Source organism: Phalacrocorax aristotelis, chromosome 6, assembly GCF_949628215.1.
Source record: "Phalacrocorax aristotelis chromosome 6, bGulAri2.1, whole genome shotgun sequence".
NCBI classification, from domain to species: Eukaryota; Metazoa; Chordata; class Aves; order Suliformes; family Phalacrocoracidae; genus Phalacrocorax; species Phalacrocorax aristotelis.
Window position 1 is genome coordinate 35,080,378 of NC_134281.1, and position 21,771 is coordinate 35,102,148.

General features: G+C 40.3%; 1 protein-coding gene across 4 annotated transcripts in view; it reads left to right on the forward strand.

The window, feature by feature from the left end:
• Positions 1 to 21,771, forward strand: part of TEDC1 (tubulin epsilon and delta complex 1) — a 78,123-nt gene that overhangs the window by 9,996 nt on the left and 46,356 nt on the right. For 2 of the 4 annotated variants that reach the window (XM_075097156.1, XM_075097157.1), the window contains exons 4-5: positions 12,564 to 12,734; positions 19,039 to 19,137. In XM_075097156.1, the coding sequence (XP_074953257.1) occupies positions 12,564 to 12,734; positions 19,039 to 19,137 (270 nt within the window). The remainder of the gene's footprint in view (positions 1 to 12,563; positions 12,735 to 19,038; positions 19,138 to 21,771) is intronic. The other 2 variants (XM_075097158.1, XM_075097159.1) reach the window with 1 other exon arrangement.

Below are 21,771 nucleotides of genomic sequence, written 5' to 3' on the forward strand. Positions count from 1 at the left end.
CACTTCGCCTTGTTGAACCTCATTAGGTTCACATGGTCCCGCTTCTCAAGCTTGCCCAGGTCCCTCTGAATGTCTTTGATCTCTGTGCTTCTGAGTTTTGTGGTTTCAGAATGTAGCATGGGTGGTTCTACAGAGTAGGCAGACAGGTGAGCTGTGAATGCTGTGTATGTTGGCATTGGGTAGAGCAAGTAATCCTTAGAGAAAGAGTACTTTTTAAAAACATCAAGATCTTAAATGACAGCTACTGCGCTTGGGGTAACTAATGAGATTGTAGCCTCCTTGAGAGAGCAGTGGGGTATGTTACTCTGTTTCCATCAATAAAAATATGTTAACACGTGAAATCCTGCTCTGAAGTAAGGTAAGAATAGCTGTGTGTCTGCTTTAGCTGCAATATATACACATGATCAAAAAAACAAAAAGGGCAAACGCCACCCCACCCCCCCACCGCACAGTCTAATAATGTTTGGTAATACTGCTTTTAAAATCCATTCCTTGCATTTAAGGCTGCATGCACATCTTACTGTATATACAATTGCTCTGGAGCATAGAGTGAGAAGCTCAGACGAGGAGATTAAGTTCTTTCCATATTTATATCTTCTTTGTTGCAAATAAACTGCCCCTCCTCTTAAAACAACAGATAACAGGCTGAATTTAAACTGGTCAGTGCAATGCATTAGTGCGGCTGAGGCCCCTTTAGATGGTTGTGAGTTTGTTCTAAGTCATCTCCATCTGGTCAGACATTAATTGCTGTCAGTCTGCCAAAACATGAGACAATTCTGTGAGCTTGTAATTTTGAACTAAAGGACATTGTAGGTCAGAAATCCTACCTGCTGATGACTTGTAATGTCTAAAACCTTGTGGTCTTTATGATCTCATATATGCGCTCCCCTAGACTGTAGGCTGCCTGGTTTTCTAGAATCTTTTCAGGCAACAGCAAATCGAGAAAGTGAAAGTTTGGAAGGCTACAATATAGATACAGTGTCTTCAGAAGGAAAATACTTGTACAAATGGAAAACAGTTCAAAGGGAAGAGTCACCTTTGTAACAACATTATTAACAGTATTTTGAGGAAACGGACTGCTCATGCTATGCTACAATTGTTTGCACAGAAGAGGGAGCACAGGAGGCCATGCTTGGAGCACTGGGTGTGGGTGGTGGTGCCCTCTGATGATATGGTGATATGAAGGGTGCCATGAAACTTTAGGAAAAACACACTCTGGAGAACTTTTTACTTTAAATTTCTCTTATTGTTTTCTTGTTTTTCTTGTGTGGTAGCGGATTATTTTTTGTGTCTATCGCTGTTACAAAAGAGTGATGAGTAAAGTGTTGCAGCGACATGGATTCAGGAAATGGGCAGCACCTATGTTACTTTCTCTGAAGGTCTTAAGTTTTGCATTTTCCAAAAGGAGGTAAAAGAACTATGGTAATACAGTGTTATCTTTTGTGGCCATACAGAGGCACAGTGAGAAAATGTGTTTACTGCAGTTCTAACCTGCTCTACCTGTGTTTCTCAAAATGCATTAAATACATGTTTCATGTTTTTATCCAATAACTGTTTGAAACAGTGTTTGAAAAGGTTTACAGGTCTGGACATTTTTTTTCAATAGGCCAGACAAAAATTTTATAGATTGGGAGTTGGAGTTAGCATGTGTATATAAAGCTCATTGTATTAATGACAATATTTCTTGCATGGTGTTCCTCTAGCAAGTTTTCATACTCCAATAAAAATAATATTCACAGGGGAAAAAACCAATAGAACATAGTTACAGTGGAGAATGTGTAGATAGTGTGTTTTGTGATTCTGCATCATGAGAAAGTTAAACTGAGTTCTGAGGGACAGGTCTTACCTTTTGATCAATAAGGCATTACAAAACCAACAAATTCAACCAGTAAGACATAACCAAATTGAGATCTAGGAATGCACAGTTAAGGAGGTAATGGTGAGTGTTGAAGGAGAAAGTAGGTGGGTCACACACCTCATTTTGATTAGTATGTCAGTTCCTTGTAAACACATGAAAGCCTATTATTTTTTGCATGAAAGTGTGGTAGTTTTGTTATTATTAATATGTTGTTGTTTGATAGCTATTGTTATTTTATGGGGTACCTTCATGTGGCAAAGTCTACTCATCAGTCAGCATACAACAATGTAGTCCCTAAAATCATAGTAAGAAAGGAAGAAGATGAGGTTGTTAGTTTCATACCTGACATCTTGTGAGTTAAAGTACAACTTGAACAATTAAAGTGCTGGAATTTTGACTCTGGGAATGTTAAATTCCAGGCATCTGTGATACTTAAGCAAGGTGTTAGAAGGTGCGTAACAAATTGTAAAGGCATTGCTAAACATGCCAGAGATGTAGTCCCTGGAGTAGTAGCTTCTATTCAAGTACATTGAAGGAAAAAGGTAAAAGGAGGAGGAAAAAAAGCTTCACTAGAGAAAGATTTGCCTCAAAAAAGAGGAAAGAAAAGGAAATGCTCTTTAAAACAACTGAAATTCTCAGCTGAGAAAGAGCTTGAAAAATCTTCCACTACATGGAGTCTTTTTTTAAGTGAATATAAACAACTGAACATATTTTCCTGAAATGAAAATGTTACAAAACAAAAATCCATGAAATAGTATTTGGTTTGGTGCATTGCTGAGATCTCTGCCAAATCCAGCAAAGCATGAAAACCAGTACTTACTGGCAAAGCACATCTGTTGGTCTACAAGTGAGAATAAATGTGAAGAAAATCCTTACCCTTTGTCTTCATCTAAAAAATGGAGTCTCAAGAACTGTAGGCATAGCTGTAGGTCAAACTGGTATTCATGTGGTGTGCTATTAAAATTTTGACTGAAAAGTGGACAGGATCTGTTGTATGGAGAAGAGAGAATACAGCTAATCCCTAAATTAAGGGTACAGGTGTGTTCTGACTATTCTTTCAGCCTAAGTTTGAAAAACAGCCTTTAGCCTCCTAAATTGCTGGTAATATGCCAAATACCCAACATATCAAGAATCAATTAAATTAATTCCTTTCATTTCATTTCAGATTACCACTCTCTGGCCTTTTCTTCTTTGCAGTTCCTTAGCAACACAGTTTTCTTCCTCTGCAAATTGAACACTTCTATCAGCTCTAAAGGCTTTCAGGCCTTATTTATAGAGGGACAAGGGTATTCATGACACGTGATGGACATGGAACTCAGTCACTCCATGGAATTCATAATCTTAAGATCCTGAGCAGGGGAAGGCTTCCACAAGCTTACTCTTACATGCACTTAAATCTTCAGAATCAAAAGTTAAGTGATTCCTAAAATTATAAATTGAACAGTGGTAAAAACATGATGAAAGGGTTGAGATGGTAGGAAGTAGTGCTTAATGTGGCTAACAAAATCCCGAAAAAAAAATATTTAAAAATCTTGAGGTAGTTGTTGGTAGGGACAATATGGTTAGTAGCCTAGGGTGGTTATATGGGTTGACTACTTTTGTGTGTTAAGTAAGAAAATTCTTCCGAGTGCCTTGTCTCATGTATCCTCCAGCTAATTTTGTTTGCAAGGGCAATGCTGCAAGTGCTGCAGTCTCTCCTGAGCCAGGGTCCTGCGTGCCTGCTGCAGGATTCCTTAGCAGGACTGAAGGAGCTACTGCCGCCTCTAGCCTTCCACTCACAGCTCTCTTCCAGTATGTGAGGTTTATAAACTGAGGGGGTTGACAGTTAAAAGAGCTGACTGGAGCCCGTGTTGCTGTGCAGGAGGAACAGGAGAGGGAAGAGGGGATTGATGGTGCATGTCGAACTCTAGTACCTGGCTGCTGTAGTGCGAGTCTGTTCCCTGAATGTACTTGTGCTGATGTGTCAGTAGGTTGGCGACTTCAGAGGCAGTAAGTGAAAGTTCAAACCTTGCCTTGGTCAGTGCCTTAAAAAAATAAAAATAAAATCACGAATTCTGTTAGACCTATAAAGACTTAAGTACAATCTGAATTGGAGGTTCACACTGATTTACTGAAATGTCTACTTGGGAATTCTCCCCTGTTGTTATTGCCTTAAAGCAATAGGCAATTAATTGATGGGTGTTGTCTTCAAAGGCTTTTTACACCCCTTGTGGATTTCTATCCCAAATATGCACTGCTGTGATGTCAGTCTTAACATCTTTTGTTGCTTTGGTGATCATGTACATGCAGATTATTCTCAAGTGCCATTCATTGTTTCCTGTTTACGCATGAAAATTCTAGAGTACAAAACACATCTGAAAACTGGTAGGTGAAACGCTGTCCTTCACTGAACATGTAAGGCAGACCTGAGGAGTTCTCATATTCTCTCTCTCCAAGAAGCAGATAATTGTTTGATATAAACCTGCCTTTTTAGCACATTCAGTATTTGAATAATTTTTTTCTTGCCTCGCTTTTTAAATTCTAGTGATACCGTCAACAGCCTTCTCCAAATCTACGATGGTTTGTGCAGATAATAGTAGTCTGTGAGCACGTATTCCTTCTGTTTCCAGGGAGGAGTACTGCCTGTACTGGTATTATTTCTACAGCTGAAAATAGTCTGTGTGCCCGTAATTTAATTATGTGTGGAGGCTGTTGAGTTTTTTAGATGGGTGTAGTGATGTTATATCCCTCATTATCACCAGGGCATGTTGTACAAACACTGGTTCTGGGTTCCACTAATTCCCTCTGCCTGCCTGTTGCCCTCTGAGTGAAATTGGATATCCCTCCCCTGTTGTGAATTTATAGTAATCAACAAATAGAGCTATTATAGCTATTGAAATTCATGTGTGTGTCTCTAGCATGGCAAAGTGAAATCAGTTTAATTACTTCTGGTGGGGAAAATGAAACTAAACGTGCCATTTGACTCTTAGGTTTGCAATTTGATTAATCTTTTGTTTGTCACGGTCTAGTTTGGCTCACTGGATATTTCCAATATAGTGTAAGGCTTATGCTTGGTCTAACCTTGTTGCTGAAATGCCTTTCTCTTATAGAGATCTTGACCGTCACTGCTGTTCCATAAACCATGTTATTAGAGGAAAGCGTTAACGGAGCAGCCAGGCTTGATGTTCCCCCCAGCAGAAAACCAGATAACCTTTGGCACTAGTGTCAGTAAATATGAATTTTCTGGGTTTTTTTCCCCTTCTTCACCTATTCCAGTGGAGGCAGAGGAGGGAATTTTATTAACCTATTGATTCTGACTCAGAAGCATAACTACTTTGCCGATCTTTATGGGCTATATTAGTCTGTCAGCTCTCATTTTTTGATTTCCCTCCCCTTTTCTGTGTGCTTACACTTCTATTCTTTGTCCTCCTGTCTTTGTAGTAACTCTCACCATTTATCTTTTTGCCCTTCTGTGCTACTATTGTTGCTGTATTCAGTAGCTGCTAAGGAACGATTTTTAAAAAGCCTTCCCTGAAACCCAAACAGGGGGCACAGGATCCCTAAAGTTTCTTCTGCAGAATTTCCCTCACCTCGTTTTTGCCAGCGAGCAGCGCTGCTTTGCCTGGGGCAGCATCGTGTGTTTGGCATGTCTGTGGCATCCCTCTGCATGCTGCCTCTGCTGGGGTGGCACCCGGGCCGCCCTTCCGCAGCTCACTGGGCTCCTGCGTGGCTGACAAGTCTATTGTTGCACTGTCACCTGCCCTGTAAAGGCTTACACCAGAAACTAAAAAATGCTTGAATTTTGCTTTTCTGCCTATTGTACTTTTTAAAGTCACTTCCTAAATAGGTAGCTATTGAACCCTGAAGTATTAATTTTTATCTCCTTAGTTACTGACACTGCTTATTTTGTGGTCAGAAGTGGTTAAATTAGGAATATGTTTTTGCCCTACAAGAACTCAGGCACATTTCAGTTTGAATTCTTGAAATATGCTTTTTTGGTGTGTGTTAAAACACAAGTTACAGGCAGTAGCTGAAATTGTCTCCCTGTCATTCTGCATGTGCATATGTACATGCTGTTCCTTCTGATCTTTTGTGTGGGTTGTTTTTTTTATTCCATGCTTTGGACTTGTCATGGAACCTTTTTCCCTGATGAAAACAATTTCCTGTGGTGCACTGGAAAATGTATAGTTAAAAACATTTATTTTTGCCTGACACAGTGAATACACTTTTGAGATTTTTTTTAGACAGCATGTCAAGGTAAAACACTAAAAGAGGAGTCTGAAATTATCAAAAAGGCTTAAAATTTGATTTTGCCGTTTCTCTAGGTAAAGTCTGAATTTCAAATAAACACAAAATTTCTTGAATCTGACGTTACAGCTGATGTGTTCTGGATGGGATTCTCCCACCAGGCACTGGAGTCACTTTAGCTTTCATGTAAGGAGAGGAAGATAAGGACTGATGTGCTCATAGGAAGGCTTAGCGTGGTCGTACTGGTACTCTATGTTACTGAAATGCTGTGTACAGAGTGCCTCCCTTGTCCATGGGAGACGCCACGTGATGTTCAGATGTTTAGTGCCTCTCTTGCCCTCCAGTGGCAGGGAGCAGCCGGTACCTTTGGTACCTATCTTCTCTCTACGGCCTTTTGGCTTTTGCTGTCCCCCTTCTTAATTGATCAGGGTTTAACTTTCATTGGAGGATCTTTTGAAATAAGGCACTTTTTCCTCAGGAGGACAAAAGGAACGTGCAAAGAAGGGCATGGCAGGCCTTCTGTATATGGCAGAGCTCTGCCTCTCTTCTCCTGGAGGGCAGTTACTGTTTCTCCTCCTGCTGGCCTCTTGCTCCAGATTTACTGCTGAGGTAGCATGCTGCATCTTTCTCTCTTCACTGATTACCCCCTGCTCAGCAGCTTGCCACAGTGGAGGAGAATGGATGTGGGCAAACAGGCCTGCAGCTGCAGGCAGAGGAAATGCAGTGCAAGGCATTATCGATATTGCATTTCCTGAGCTCTGCAAATTGCAGTGCTCTGTGAGTTAAGGTCTACCCTGCCATGTGGGTGTTTTAGTGTATGTGGTTTTCCTGTTTTGTTTGCATACATGATGCAGTGAGCTTTGGATTGAAATATTATTTTAAAAGTGGTACCCTCAACCTTGCAGCTCCAAAAATTAGGCAGTGCTGCTGTGCTCTGTTAAAGGCATAGTGCTTTTGCTCTGTCACAGAGCTCTTAAGTAACCTCCTGAATGAGTGAGGAGGGATGGGATAAGGGACTGACTTGCTCTAGTGCCTCAGGCCTGTGGCTGCTGCCTGTCAGGCTTGTTTGAACAAGGCAGGAGCGGGTAGAAGCTGTGTTCACATTTTGTGTCTTCCCCCAGCACCTTCTCTTTTTCACTCTTTGCCATTCGGATACTAGCAGAGCTCTCGGGAATGCTGTTGTGAGTAGTAATTTTTACAAAAGGCGTTGAAATTTGAAAGCTAAATGGCCTTGTGGAAACACAGGGTTTTACTTCTTTTTATTAATTTGCTGAATATGCTGTGAGCATAACTTCTACATTGTGAGCACTTATGTTTGTGGAAAACATTCTTCTGTGCAAGTATCTGGCTGTTTAATTGGTATGTGCATCATGTGGGAGGGGGTTCTTACACCATCTGTCTTGCCATGCATATGTCTAATCTGGATCCTACCTTGTCTAGGAGGAAATCCAATTAGTGTTGTTGATGGTGCTGTTAATGAAAATAGTGTTGTCTGTTTCGCATTCATCTGCTCAAATTGTTCCTTTTCACATTTTCCCCTCCTGCAGATAGATATATGGCTGTATTAATTAGGAAAGCATGTCTGATAGTGTTGTTTCTGGCTATGGTGTTTAATTAAAAAAAAAAATTACTCTGTTTAAAGATCTGTAATTGCACAGGTTAACATATGTTATGTCACATCAAAACCGTTGTCTGAATTATGAGCAGTTCAGAACGAGCGCTCTGTAAAGGTTGCAGAAGCACTATATTGGCCTGATTTATGTGATTGCTTTGCCTTTCTTGATTCCTGCAGTAAGGGATCTAGATATGCTCCTTCCCACCTTTGTGAAGCCAGGCTGCGTGCTTAGCGTAGTTAAGATTTGAGTAGTACCTGAGCATAAATAGTTTTTGTCTAGGCCCAGATTAACTCAGGTGAAAGTGAGTAGTGGGGGGGAAAGCATGTATTAGTCGTTTTAACTAGCAGTTGCTTTATTTTGCTGTGCTCAAGGATTAATGTCAGGGAGTTGACTTAATGCATATATCCATGGGTTAAACATGTTGTCCGTGTTCCGGTAGGGCTGCTTCTCCACGGGAAGAACAGTGGACTGTTTGCTGGCTGTCCACATATGGAAGCAGAGAGCTGATCCTTGCAAGATGTCTTGGGAAAAGCCACAGCACGCCGGGGATGAGCCGGCTGTCTGTCCTTTACCGATAGGTGGCAGCTCGTAGTCAGAAAAGAGCATCTCCTGGGCAGCTAGCCCTGCCATAACCTTGCTTTTACAGCAGTGCAGGCAGCTTAGGCCCTTTCATTTCCATTGTGTGTGTAGGGCATAGTAAACTTATTAAGGTAAGAATTTACAAGCATTAAGATAGCTATATGAATTGAAAAAGCACAGGAGGTGTAGAAGTGTGAAGTTGTACAACAAAGGGTTTTCTTTGCAGTACTGTTTGTGGCATATTGTAAGATCTCCACTGAATCTGCAAGGAATTTTGCTTTAAAACAATGTTTGGAGTTTGTTTAATTCAAAGTGTACAGAGCAATGTCAGCCGCATACCAAGTCCTCAGAGCAAGTAGTGCAAAAAATGCTTGCTTCTCACATGTCTACAAACACATAGATGCTTATGTTGTTCTTTGATAAGCTGTTTATATGAAGAAGTACTTGTTTAATTTATCTCCGTCCACTGTTGGTAGAACTGCTCCTTGATTTCCAGTACCATGTAATTGCTTTGCATTTAAATTCAAAAAGGAGAGCTTTATTTCTGCTATAAAAGCTGAAACTTCTTAATCTTTAATTTCTAAGCAAGCAGCATACAAGTTGTTTGCTCAGATGCATTGAATGTGAATGAAAATTGATATATCCCTGTGTCTTGTTTTTCACACCCTCCTTTCTCCCACCCCTTATTCTTTTCCACTAAGTACTTTTATATCTGGTAGCTTTTTTAGTGCAGTGTGTATTGTGAATCTGTCTTGTCTGCTCAGAGCACTCATGCCATGAGGACTGTGTTGGCTGTTTTTGCACTTTCTGCATTGTCTAACCATAAGTGCATTCACACATTTTGAAGAATGACCTGGCATCTTTTTTTTTATAACAATTGGACTTTAAATAGCCTGGGAAGGAATGCGTAGGGCAAAACTCATGTGATGTTGGAGACTGAATTTTAGGCTGCCTTGCAGAAATTTTGAATACATGCTCTTAGGACATAAACCGTGTTTAGCTCTGACTAAGCCAGAGATGTATTTATGAGCATTGGAGTAGGTTTTGTAGTTTGTGAGCTACCTTAGTTGGGATGGTGATGTGTGGTGTCCTGGAAAGTGTATTTATTATGGGGCTTAGCTGGCTATTTGCCTGGATCTTTTACCACAGGAGAGCTGGGTTTAAGTTCTGCCTAAGTGTGTAGTTCGGGAATTGACTTGAAGAAAGTTCATGTAAATATATGCATGTCATCTTCATCAGGCTTGTGCTTACTTTTCTGAGTCTTGCCAATAAATGGCAGTACCTTGAGCTGTTAGGACAGAAAAGCTCATTTGTGGTGAATTACAGAGGGAGTGGAATTGAGGCGCTACATTCTAGCTTCTGCTTAAGTTATCGCAGGTGCTCTGGTGAGACCATGTGATCCAGTGTGGCAAGACTAGCTCTGATATTGCCAGTGTAATGGGAAAAGACTCTGACACTGCAATAAGGATATCAGCACGTGCTGATCTGGCTTCTGTACTGCAAGCCAGTAGCACCATTCTGTAGCTGGAGTCCACGTGCCTCCCTTCTCTGAAAGAGAATCAGAGAAACAGTTTACAAGCAAAACACTTTTCTGGTAAGTGGCTATGAAATGATCTCTTCCAGAGCTGGTGTGGAGCGTTCTAAGTGCAGGGAGGCCATTGAGAGCCCTGGGTAGTTGCCTTGGCTGCTCTCTTTATGACTTTGGCTAAATAATATGCACTTCTGTATCTCAGAAGTGAATGTAGGTGCATGCCCATATTGCTACATAGATTAGATAAATTCACAGTGGTATTTGAAGCAAATACTCTAGCTTGGGCTGGTATTTTAGTGATTTTTCTCCCACTGGGGGAGCAGTGAACAGTCTTAGATTGTAAAGATGGGACTAGAAATTGAGGTCATGGTATGATATGTGAAATTTTTTTTTTACCTTGTTTACTTTTTGCCAGGCTAAGTATTTCATAGAAAAAGTAAGTTTTTTGTGCAGTTTGTGAAATAAATAATAGAGAGATCCTGTTAAAAATGCATTGGCTGGCTTCCTTATTTTAATATTAATAAGGCAGGTTGCTACAATAAAATTAGCTCTGCATGGTGTTTGTCACTGTACTGCCAAAGCAATCGAGTCTAATACATTCCTTCCTGAAATGAATCCCCAGGAGAGCAGTATTTGTGCTGTTCTGAAATCTCTAACCAGCGAAGTTGTAGTTCAGCTGTAAATTATGGAAAATACAGATTTTAATCTGGGAATCCCAAGTCTGTCTTTGGCCTCGTGGCTTTCTGGCTGCTTATGTGAAATGTTTTAATGTTGTTTACACACGGGTTTTTTCTGCTGTAGTGAATGATATCCAATTGCTTGGCTCATCATGTTTATGGACAACTTGGTAATCATATCTGTATGGTTTCATAGTCCAGAAATCTCTCCTGGTGGGGGCAAGACAATCTGAACCATGAAGGTCCTTAGCTAGGACTGCAGAGCCCTAGGACACAGTGCCTTTTGATTTAGGGGCAAGGGGCTGAAGGCATCTGAGGAAAAAGAGTGACACTGCAGTTGGCACAAAGGAGATACTGTCCTTTTTTTTTTTTTAAGATGAAACTGTGCCTTTAAAAAGAAAAGCCATTTACCAACCCTGCACCCCTGTGATTTATAGCATACATTTATCTGAGCCACAGAGCAAAGGGAAAAAACCTGTAATCTTGATACGTTTTGTTGTGTGACCAGAACAGCATTTTTGTGCTTATAAATAATATGAACACTCACTGTATTAGAGGCCCTGTCAACTGAGGTGATATTTAGGTTAAAACAAGCATTAGGAGGTTATTTGATCACAGTTACAGATATACTTCTGCTGAAATCTGCAGTTAAGGCAAGATTAAACTCTCTTCATTTTACAGTTTGCATTTTTAGTTTAGGATCCAAATTGGAAGTAGATTCAAGCTTAGCCTGCCAGCTGAATCTTTGTAAGATTTTTATTGAATATGGAAGACTGTGAAGCAGGGAAGCACATATGTTTAAATACCATCAAGGTCTATGGGTCCAAATATCTGCTTAAGTGTTTTCTTGAAAACAGTTGTGTTTCAAGTAGGTTTTTTAAATTTCCACTTTAAAGAAATGTCTTGAGAATCCAGCAACGGGGAGACACTTTCTTAGCAGGTGAACTCTCGTTCTGAGTAACCAGGTCTTCACATTTCTGTTATTTCTTCTACTTATGATATGCTGTAGTAAAAATGTCAGAATTACATGTTGTGTTTATTGTATGTACTTTCTATAGACTGGATGAAGTTGATGGCTCAGCCTTACTGTAAGTGGTATTACTGGCATCAGCAGTAAAACAACCCATGTCTTCCTCCCTCTTTAATTTGCAGGGGTCTTAGCTGAAAATGGAGAGAGAGACCTGTTTGTAAATGTGAATGACCTCTTTGTGCAAGAGGCTGGAATGGTATTCAGCAAGTGGAATTCCCTCCATGTTCCTTGGGAAAGAGATAGGACAGAAATGTCTTGCTTTATGCCAGGCAAAATTTCATCCAGAGGGTGAAGATGGTGGTTCGTTCTTTTTCTTTTTTTCCTGCAGCAGAAGGAAAGTGGGACAGGATGAACGTAATAAAACTCTTAGCTTCTCCCTTCTTTCCAAATTACTCTAGAGAAAGGCAAAACAGGGCAAGACAGGTGGTACAACTGTAGCTGGGAGTGCCTGTGTGGACGCCTGGCCGATGTCGGCTGGATGATTGTTTCATTTGCTCTATCCTGCAAGAAGGGAGATGCTGGATGGAGGAAAAAAAAAAAAAGCTGGGTAAGCAGAGGCCCACAGTTTTGTCCCTGTATAAGGCATTGATATACGAAATGGGGTCACTGAATACAGTCTACAGTGCTTTCGGGAAGACACTGGAGGAGCTAAGTCTGGTTTTTATGTTCTTTGACTTATTAGAGTGTAGTGAAAATGTGATATTTTTTTTTCTTTTCTACCCCCATCTGGGTAAAGAACATGCTTGCTGTCTCAGGAACACTGTGTATTCCTGGGTACGGAAAATGAAAGACAGGAGAGGAGACAGCTCACCACATCATAGCAGAGAAGCTGATATTTATTCCAGACCTCAGTACTTATTTAGGCTGTTCTCAGTCCTGTATTATAAAAGATTACAATTTCTCTCTAGTGCTGGAACTTACTTCCTTTTTTGGGGAATTTTTTTTTTCCTCTTTGGCCTCTCTGCCGTGTATGTTCTTCACTACTGAATGATTTGAAAATTTTGAAGCTAACCTAAAGCATTTTGGTATTTTCTTCTGCTTTTAGTGTGAAGATGATCTGCCTAACAGCCAGAAAGGCACAACTAAAATAGCACCTGAATATGGGCTAGAAGACAGAGTAGACGTTCGTTACCTTCAGTGGTTAAATGGAAGGCTGAGGTTCCAGTGGCGCAGTTTGCATGCTCAGCACCAGGAGCAGTGCAAACTTTTGCACAAGGTAAATGATTCTTCTAACTCACTGTGGCATTGTTTATTATTTAAAAGCCTTGTCAGCCAGTGCTAAATGTACAAATTATTCTCGCTTGCTAGTTCTGCGTTTTCTGTAGGTAAGAGTGAATTACTCTAAATATAAATACCCCCACCCTTCCCCAGTGGGGCAAAACCATGAGAAAATGAAGTATGTACAGTGTTCATAAGGTCATTATTGTTGTATAAAAGTCTTACTTGCAGGTTGGTACATTAGTCACTTCTGCAAACATAGGCTGTCTCCATTTTTCTCAGAAAATGCCTGGTAGAAGCAAGACAGAGCATTCTGGTCCCACAGACAAGAAATGGTGATTCAGAACTATAAGTTCATTGGAAATGTGGACTCAAAACATTAAGCTTGGGTGTTGGAAGTAACAGAAGCAAAATAAAATGCAGTTTCCCTTTCTGAAGTACTAGGGAACATCCGAGCAGAACCCAAAATCTACCTGCTTTTAAATTGGGAATCAACAGTGGTCTCTACATTGCTAAGACTCCAGTGCTGTTCCCATTTATGAATAATGTTTATATGCCTGTCTGAAAATCACAGACATCTGGGAGCATCATGTCTGCTTAGGATGAAACAGCCTGCAGTCCCAAAATTGACAGTGATGGTGACTGCAGAGACAGATTTTTAAAAGATGGTTCTAAAGATAGGCCTAAAAGTTATTCAGTAATGTTTTCCCCATGCCCCCTTTCTCCTTTCGTACCTCTTCAGGTAATGTATATGGAGCCACCGGGTATTGTACCCAGAACCTTCACAGAAAACCTTTTTGAGACTAAGAACAATTTTGAGAAATTTCTTCTCAAAGGTCATTTATCAGAAAGTTGTCAGAATCAGAACAAGAGGGTTTTGAATGAAGATGCCTTCTTGTTTTTAATCCTGTGTCTGGCAGAGCAATGCTGAAAACTGAGGTTACATTTTGTTCTTTACGTGAATTGATTGCTAGGGAAGATGTCTGATAGCCCTAGGGGAAAGATCAGGTGCTGTGTGTGCAGCATCTAAAATAACCTTTTGCTTCTCATTGCCCATTGCTAATCTGCTTTCCTGATCTGGGAATAAAGATAGCAATTCACTGGAAGTGTAGGTGCAGTCCTTGGCTTTTGAACTGAGATTACAGACAGTGATGCTATTGGGCGAGGTGGCTTATTGATATAAAACTCAAATGATTGGCATCTTCTCCCCTTGATAAGCTACCTCTATTTAAGGTATGCTGATTTTGTAGGTGAGGCAAATATCTCCATAACTCATCATCAGTGCCCTGATTTATGTAGTACTTGGCAGTAACAAATCATTAGGCAGCTTCAGTACCTCAGCTTGCAGTTAATGAGACCAAGGAAGAATTAAGAGCAGGTCAAACCTGGGGCCTCAAGTACAGACAGATACTCTCAATGGTCCAGATCAGGCACTGAAATGATGAAGAGATGTGCTGATTGGGCAACATGCTAAACTTGTTGATGGGGAGATGACCTCCTATGGGATTGAAGTTGGAAATAAACTTGGATTTTTTTTTTCCCTGTCGCTATCCAAGGAAAAATCTTTGCTAAAGGTAGGACTGTTACAGTCAGACAAATATAAAAGACAGGTTAGTTATGCTGCAGTTCCCTGCATTTCCAGAATCTGGAAGAATAAGCAGGAGGGAGAATGTTTCTGTGTTCATCCAGTTTCCCAAAGCTGCCATTACTGCCTTTTCCAGCAGTCATCACTGGCCTAAACTGAAAGCAATAAGCGGTGCTGGTGATGACTCTTAGGATCAGATTGTGCTCTGCAGTGTATGTAGAGGGCTGCCATCATGGATGTGTACATAGAAGGATAGATTGGAGCCCACTTCCATATGTGATCACACACTGATATTATGCATGCTGGAATATGTATGTGCAACAGTGGGAGCTCCTTGCAGAGCTGTAATAAAGTGCAGTGCTCTGATTTATATTTTAGCCTGAATTAAAAGCTGGAAAATTGAAAGGTAACAGTGACTTTGGAAGGGACTTCATTACTGGGCCACATTAATGTTAACATTTATGGTAACACAAAATATAACATACTTATACAATTTAACAGCTGCATAAACAATAATTGATGTTTCCTGACTCTTTATAGAGAAATTTTGGCTGTGCTACTGCATTAATTTGAAAACTTTTAAACTAGTCTGCTATGTGTTAGAAGACTGAGCTGACCCAATATGATCTCTGTATGAGCTGCTGCTTTTCTCGTATAAACCACAAACAGTATGCAAAAGGCTAATAAGTGTTATGTTTTTTAATTATGCTGACAGATTTACAGAGGGCTTTCTTTACAAAATTATAATTATGGCTTTTATTCACTCTGTTTAATAACTTAACAGGTTATGTATCTCAACTGTGGAACAGTCTTATTTACTGCTGATTATGAGCTACAATTTTTGCCAAGTAGTGGCGACACTTCCACAGATTTCATTCTGTGACTCACACAGGCTCTAAAATACCATATTCTCTATTTGGGGCCTTCTGAGAAAAACACATCACACTTGGAAAATATGTCCTTATTCAGGAGATGACTGCTTTGCCACTCTATTTTTTTACATATGGATATTGCTACTGGAAGTAAGAATTGTATATAGAGGATGCAGCAAGAGGTTACCAAGATAGTCGAGGACTAGCTAAGTTGGGCATGACCTCCAAGAAGAAGTTGAGGGAGTTGGGCTTGTTTACTCTGGTGGAGAGGAGGGAGAGGTCACTGAATAGCTGTCTTCAGATATTTGATGGTAGTTCAGTTACAGGGATGGTAGTTACAAAGATGGATCCATGGTCTTCTCAGCAGTACCAGAAGACAAAGGGGAAGGTGCCGCTGACTATAGCTTGGAACGTTCAAGCATATTAGAAAAAGCTTGTCTGGGATGATGGGCAGCATTGGAGCAGGCCACCAAAGGTGCTGAGTGGCCTCCATCCTTGGAGGTTTCCGAGACTCTCATACACAAAGCCACAAACTGGTATTGGCGGTAGTCCTTGTGAGAGCAAGAGACAGGACTGGAGACCTCCAAAGGTCTTTTTCAGTTTCTATATTTTTGTGAAGAAATTCTTAATTGCTTGGGTGATCAGGGACATGTGCTTTCAGGTTAGAAATGATGACTCATGTCTTAATGAAGTAGTACTGTACTGCCTGAAGAAAGGGTAAAGGAGCAGTAGGAGGGAAATACAAGGGGAAAACAGGCAAAAATAAATGGCTGTTCTTTCTCTAAACTACACAAATCATAACTGAAACTGATTGCTGGTGCCCCTATCCACTCTTTCCTGCCCGCAGCCACTTAAGGTTGGTGGTATGAAGTTTTGTAGTAACCAGTGTAGATTACCAAAGAGAGAAGCCTTCCTGGAGCTACAGCAGGTCTTGTTTGGAATTGCTTGTTAGGTGGTCTGACTGGCTGTTCCTCTCTGCTGGTTCTTCTGACGAGCTGCCTTTCAGTGACTTCAGCTCCCAGAAGGCACGTTGAAGCTTACAGAGACACACACACATGTCCTACTGTAGGAGGAAGACTTCCTTAGGGAGATCTTAACCTCTCTGTTGCTGAGGAATTTTGCAGCCTGAGGCTATGAGCTGTTGAATAACATTATAATGGCTTCTCAACATGGACAGGTTGGCCTGCTTTGAAAATATAATACAGTAATACCATTATAATTCCCTGGAAATTCTCAGTGAATCATATTTACCTGATAAACTTTCAAATATATGGAAGCATCAAGGATAAATTACTCTGTTAAGGCATGCCTCTTGGCCCCTTCTGTTTTGGTTCTTCCTCTTTCTGTGAAATGCCAGAGGAATACCTATCTGCCTGGTTTTTGATCTTTTGAATTCATAGGAGAGAGCAGCTGGTTTTAGTTAGGGTTTGAATTACCAGTTTGCCTTAAAAAAGGTGAATGAGAAGCCTTGTGTAGTTTCAGAAAAGCAGGTAGGAACCTGTATAGTTTGGCATTGTTTTTTGTGTCCGTTAAATGCACTGTGCCACAAACAACACGTGAAAAGAAATAGCGGAACAAGTGAGTTTTTGCAAAACTGATGGATGTCTTGTGGGTATTTTCAGCTGTCCTCTGTCCACTAAAGACTAGGACAGAAATCACATCTGAAATAGGGGGAAGGTTAGATAGGGTTCAGAGGTGAATTTTGTTAAGCAGGTGAACATCTGATTGTGGACTATGGATATAAGTTAGTAGGAATAAAGTTCTGTTAAATGGAATTCTTGATGATAGAAGAAGAGTTTAACATAATTGGCAGTATCAGATCATGGTAAAATGACAATAATGGTTGTAATATGCTTGGAAACTGTAATAACTAGAGTGGTATTCTGTCAGTAAGAATGCAGAGCAGCACTGGGAAATACTTCCTATGAACGGAGTTTTCTTGTACCTCCTCTAAGATTAAGTACTATAAAATAAGATGTACTACAGTGGATTGGATTGGTTGTGTCTATATATCTGATGTTGTAGTAAAAGAGTAAAGAAAGGGGACAAGGACAAAGTCAACATCTCCGAATAACAGAGGACAGAATGGTGCTGGGTGATTACCTCATTGTCAGTAATTAACGAGTGAGCTAAACTGCAGTTGAGAGATGTATCTGCATCTTGGTGTGAAGAATCTCTGCAAATTACTACATTGGTTAATTATCTTTTTTGTCTTGAGATATTTAGTTTGAAAATCTTTGTTTTTTTCCTGAAGTGACTTTGCCGTTAGATCTCAATAGCACATTCTTTAATGCAGTAGAAGATTTTCTTCTCGTGCAAGTGTGTGAACTATGAACAAGTCCCCTTTTCATCTTTTCTTAAGTGAATTAGACAAGCTGATCTCCCTCTGGGGTGTCTAAGCTTGAGGGCATTTAGGATTTGGTACTGGGAACTCCCCAGAAGTGGTGCTCGATGGGGTCTGTGCCTGTACTCTCATGCAAAGATTGGTGTAAGGTTAAATCAGATCTGCCTTCACCTCAGTCCATTCCACTGCCGTTCAGTAACAGCTACACGTGCCCTCTCCCACCTGCTTCTTTTTCCTTGGTACCGTTTCCCTTTTTAAGCCTTATTTCATCTTCAGTATGTTGTGGCTATTAGTTACAGATTGTAAAACTACAAATACTGGATTATTCCAGTGCCCATCTAGTCTGGTCCCAGGGGAACACCTTGTTCCTCTGTTGTTATTGCTTTAGAGTATTTATTTCAGGCTTTAGCCAGTGATGCTGATGCAACATACTTTTGAAGAGGGGCTGAAATTAATTCCTGGTGCTGGAGGCCCGAAGGTTTGGCCGTCAGAGTTACGTAAGAATGCAGCAGGGAGAAGAGTGGCAAGTAGAAAGGAAGAACATCGTGTGGGGAGGTGCTCTTTTATTTTTAAACTCACATAGCTCTGCACATGTGACAGATGGTTGTCACCAGAAGTGAGTTTTGGGAAAGGAACGCTAAAATATCCTGAAGTTTCAGGGAAGGGTTGATAATTACCCAGTGCCTGTCAACTTTAAAATAGTTGTCAATACCCAAGTGTATGATAAAGTTCATATTAGAATAAAGGAAGAAAAGCAGGAAACGTTCTCTGTCTTCTGGCAGAAATATTAATGAAATATGAGCGATTGTCTGACAAATGTGCACTGCTATCTTGTTTGGCAGCTGCAGTTATTACAGTAACAAAGGGATCAGCTCTGAATAGGAGGAATTGCTTTTTATTGATCCCTTGACTAACTTGGGAAGCTTCTTCATCAAGTAATTGATGATACCATCACTAGCGCAGCTGGGACAAGGTCCCAATAAGCAAAAGCCAACAATATATAGCAGCAATAGAGGAACTTACTGTAACTAGGTAGCATTTTCTGCTTCAAAAGAAGGAAACCAAAAATTATTCTGAGGGTATCCTTTACCTCTGTTAGGACTTCTGCTGTCTGTGTAAATGGCTTCTCCTTTCATGTTTATGCACAAGAGCATGAGTAGTGTAAGCAAAAAGACTTTAAGACAGGATAAAAAGAGAAATCTTCCAGTTTTATTGTGGCGGCAGCAATAGCAATTTCTGGATGTGCTTTTGGTAACAATACCAGATGGAGCATTTTGTGAGATGGTTGTGGTGCATGATCATCATTCCCTGCAGTTTGTTTTAGAAAGGTTTGTTGTATTGGTAGTAATAGTTATATTTGTACTTGTCCATTGGGAATGCGCTTGTAACCACTGGTCCACATCACCGTTCCAATCCATGCAGCTGTTAGATGGTAGCTAATGATGTTGTTAATGATCTGGTCCTTGTACTGACAAATATCTTTTAAATGAATCTATTCCAGATCCATTTATTCACTAGTGGCTCCCATATGGACCAGATCCTTGGACATTTTTCTGTCACAGAAACAGATCTCATTAGACAACCAGAGAACTACAAGCAGGTAATGCTTCTCCTGTAATCTTGGATGCTTAGTATGCTTTATACAAACATTTGTTCAGCAGAAGACTGCACTCTTTGTAACATGTTTTTAACTTGGTTTCCAACAGAAGTAAGAGCTTATATATTGAATTGTCAGTTTCCTCACTTACAACTTGTATTCACCGAATGGTTTCTTTCAGTTTGATAGAACATAGACACAAAGGTATTAGGCTAAGTTTTGTAAAAACTGGTAGACAGGGAGTGGGGAGAGACCTGACTGAAAGTGCCACTGAAGAAAAGGCTTGTAGAATAAAATATTCCAGATCAGTTGGCTGCCTACTGTTGTATACTACCAGTAACCACCTCTGGGCCACCCAGGCAGTGTCTGCCTGTGACCTTGCCTGAGCAGGTTGTCAGTGAGAACGTGGAGAGATCTGATTTATCTCTCCAGGAGAGCCAAAGCACACCTGATGCTAGCATCATTACTTCCAGAAATCATACAAGTTGACTACCTTTTTGGGTGGTAGTAAGGGGCTTTATTTTGAGAAATATTTTAGAAGCAGGGAATGGTTGAGGATGGAAGGGACCTCTGGAGGTCAGCTGGTCCAACCCCCCTGCTCAAGCAGAGTCACCCAGAGCAGGCTGCCGAAGACCATGTCTAGATTGCTTTTGAATATCTCCAAGGATGGAGACTCCACAGCTTCTCCGGGTGACCTGCTCCATGCTCAGTCATCTTCACAGTAAAAAAAGTGTTTCTTCATGTGTTGAGACAGAACCTCCTAGGGCAACATCATTTTTCCTAGTGTACTGTTTTACTCTTAGGTATATATTTCTGCTGCTTTCAAATACTCAATTATCATAGATGTTTCGGGTTATTACTTTAAGTAGTACAATTCACTTGTTTTAATACAACATAATTTGTTTTACAAATCAGCTTGTAAAAGTTCATTCTATGTGAAACTGAAACAAGATTGAAATTTTAAGCTCAGCCGTAACAAAATCAATATTTGGCAAATTTCTGCAGTCTGTCCAAATCTGTTTACTCAAAGATGTTCTTTCTGCTGCTACCTCAAGATCAGAAGTGGGCATTGTAAATATCGTGCGCAAAGAAATTCAGAGAAATAGATTTAAAGATGGGAGGTAGACTTATGTTCAAACCCATTAAAGTGCACGTTAATCTTTCGTTACTGAGCGTTCCTTTGATGAACAGTTCACATCCAGCCTCTTGATAAGGTTCAGCTGTTTAGAACATTTTCCTGGAAAATTATTGCTTTTCTAGAGCAAATGGCTAAGTCAGCTTGAGATTTTTTTCATTTCTGCTTCACAGTCCCCCTCTTACAATTTGCTCAGCAGCTCAGAACGTGCACAGTCCTCTGAAGCCTGTATTTTATAGTCTTTCAGAACTTAGCAAATATCCGGAAAGGTCTGGTGGGCTGATACTAGAAACTTCCAAGCTGAGTAGAAGGGCTTTGCAGTTACGTTTTTCCAAAGCCTTACCCTGAATATGTCACTGATCTGTTGCAGTAAAGCATAATGATACTCTAAAAGCCTGTTTGGTTTTGACTGCGCTGTTAGTGAATCATTCCAGGGGTGGTCTGTCTTGCATGCTGTTCCCTTTCCTGGATGACTGCTTCAGGTGTGCTGTACAGTGGAGGCTGTGAGGGTAAAATGGAAAGAATCTTTTTACGTTTTAAATATTGTGGTTAGGTAAAGTGCTATAGCCAAGAAGGTTTAGTGGGCAGCTATGTTGCTTAGTTAAAATTGGTGGAGATTTCATTCCACCTTTCCCAGGCTTAAATAGCAGATAAATCATATGAAGAATATACCCCTTCAAAACAAGGGTGATCACTGAGAGGGACAGAGGCAGGGTGACAGAAGATGTTTTCTCAGATAAAACTATGGGTAGCCACAGCCTCCATCTCCAGTTTCTGGTCTCTAGCAGGTGCAATCCCAAACAGGCTCCAGCTGCAGTGCATGTGTGTTAGAAATTGTTTTCTTATGTCACTTACTGCTCGGACTGGTCCAAAATTGGAATTGTTTGTCAGCGTAATCAGCTGTGAAATTTTTAACCTCTTGAAGCTCTCAAACATATTCAAGGGAAGGAGTTCCTCTAAGCTGCTGGCTTGTGTCTGATTCTAAAGTAAAAAATTAAAATTACAGGGAATTGTCACAACACTTCAGTATACATATTTTTGAGAGACTTAAAATTCTTATTGTCATCATTTGAGCAATCTTTGTAGTTTTTGTCTCCCTTTACCCTTATTTCCCAAAAGCAGCTTCCAGGAGTCATATACTCAGTATGTATGAAGAGCCCGGTATAACAAGGTGGTACAGACTTGAAAAGGCACGGCTGTTTCAAGTGTCAGTTTTCCAGATGGATATAATATTCAATATGCAAAGTGATGCTTCTTTGGAAAATAATAAAAAGCCTTTAATTTTCAAATATCTTGATAAGATTAAGTAAATTACGCATATTTGAGTAGCTTGGTTTTCAAATATTTGTGCAGATGGCAGCACTCTGCCAAATGTTTTTTCCAAAAACTGTGAAATAATTTTTTCTCTAAGTAATGTGACATTTCTTTTAGTTACCTCAAATAATGACCTGCTGCATGGATCAATGAAAAGAGCAAGCATGTCAATATGTCTTATTGTAATG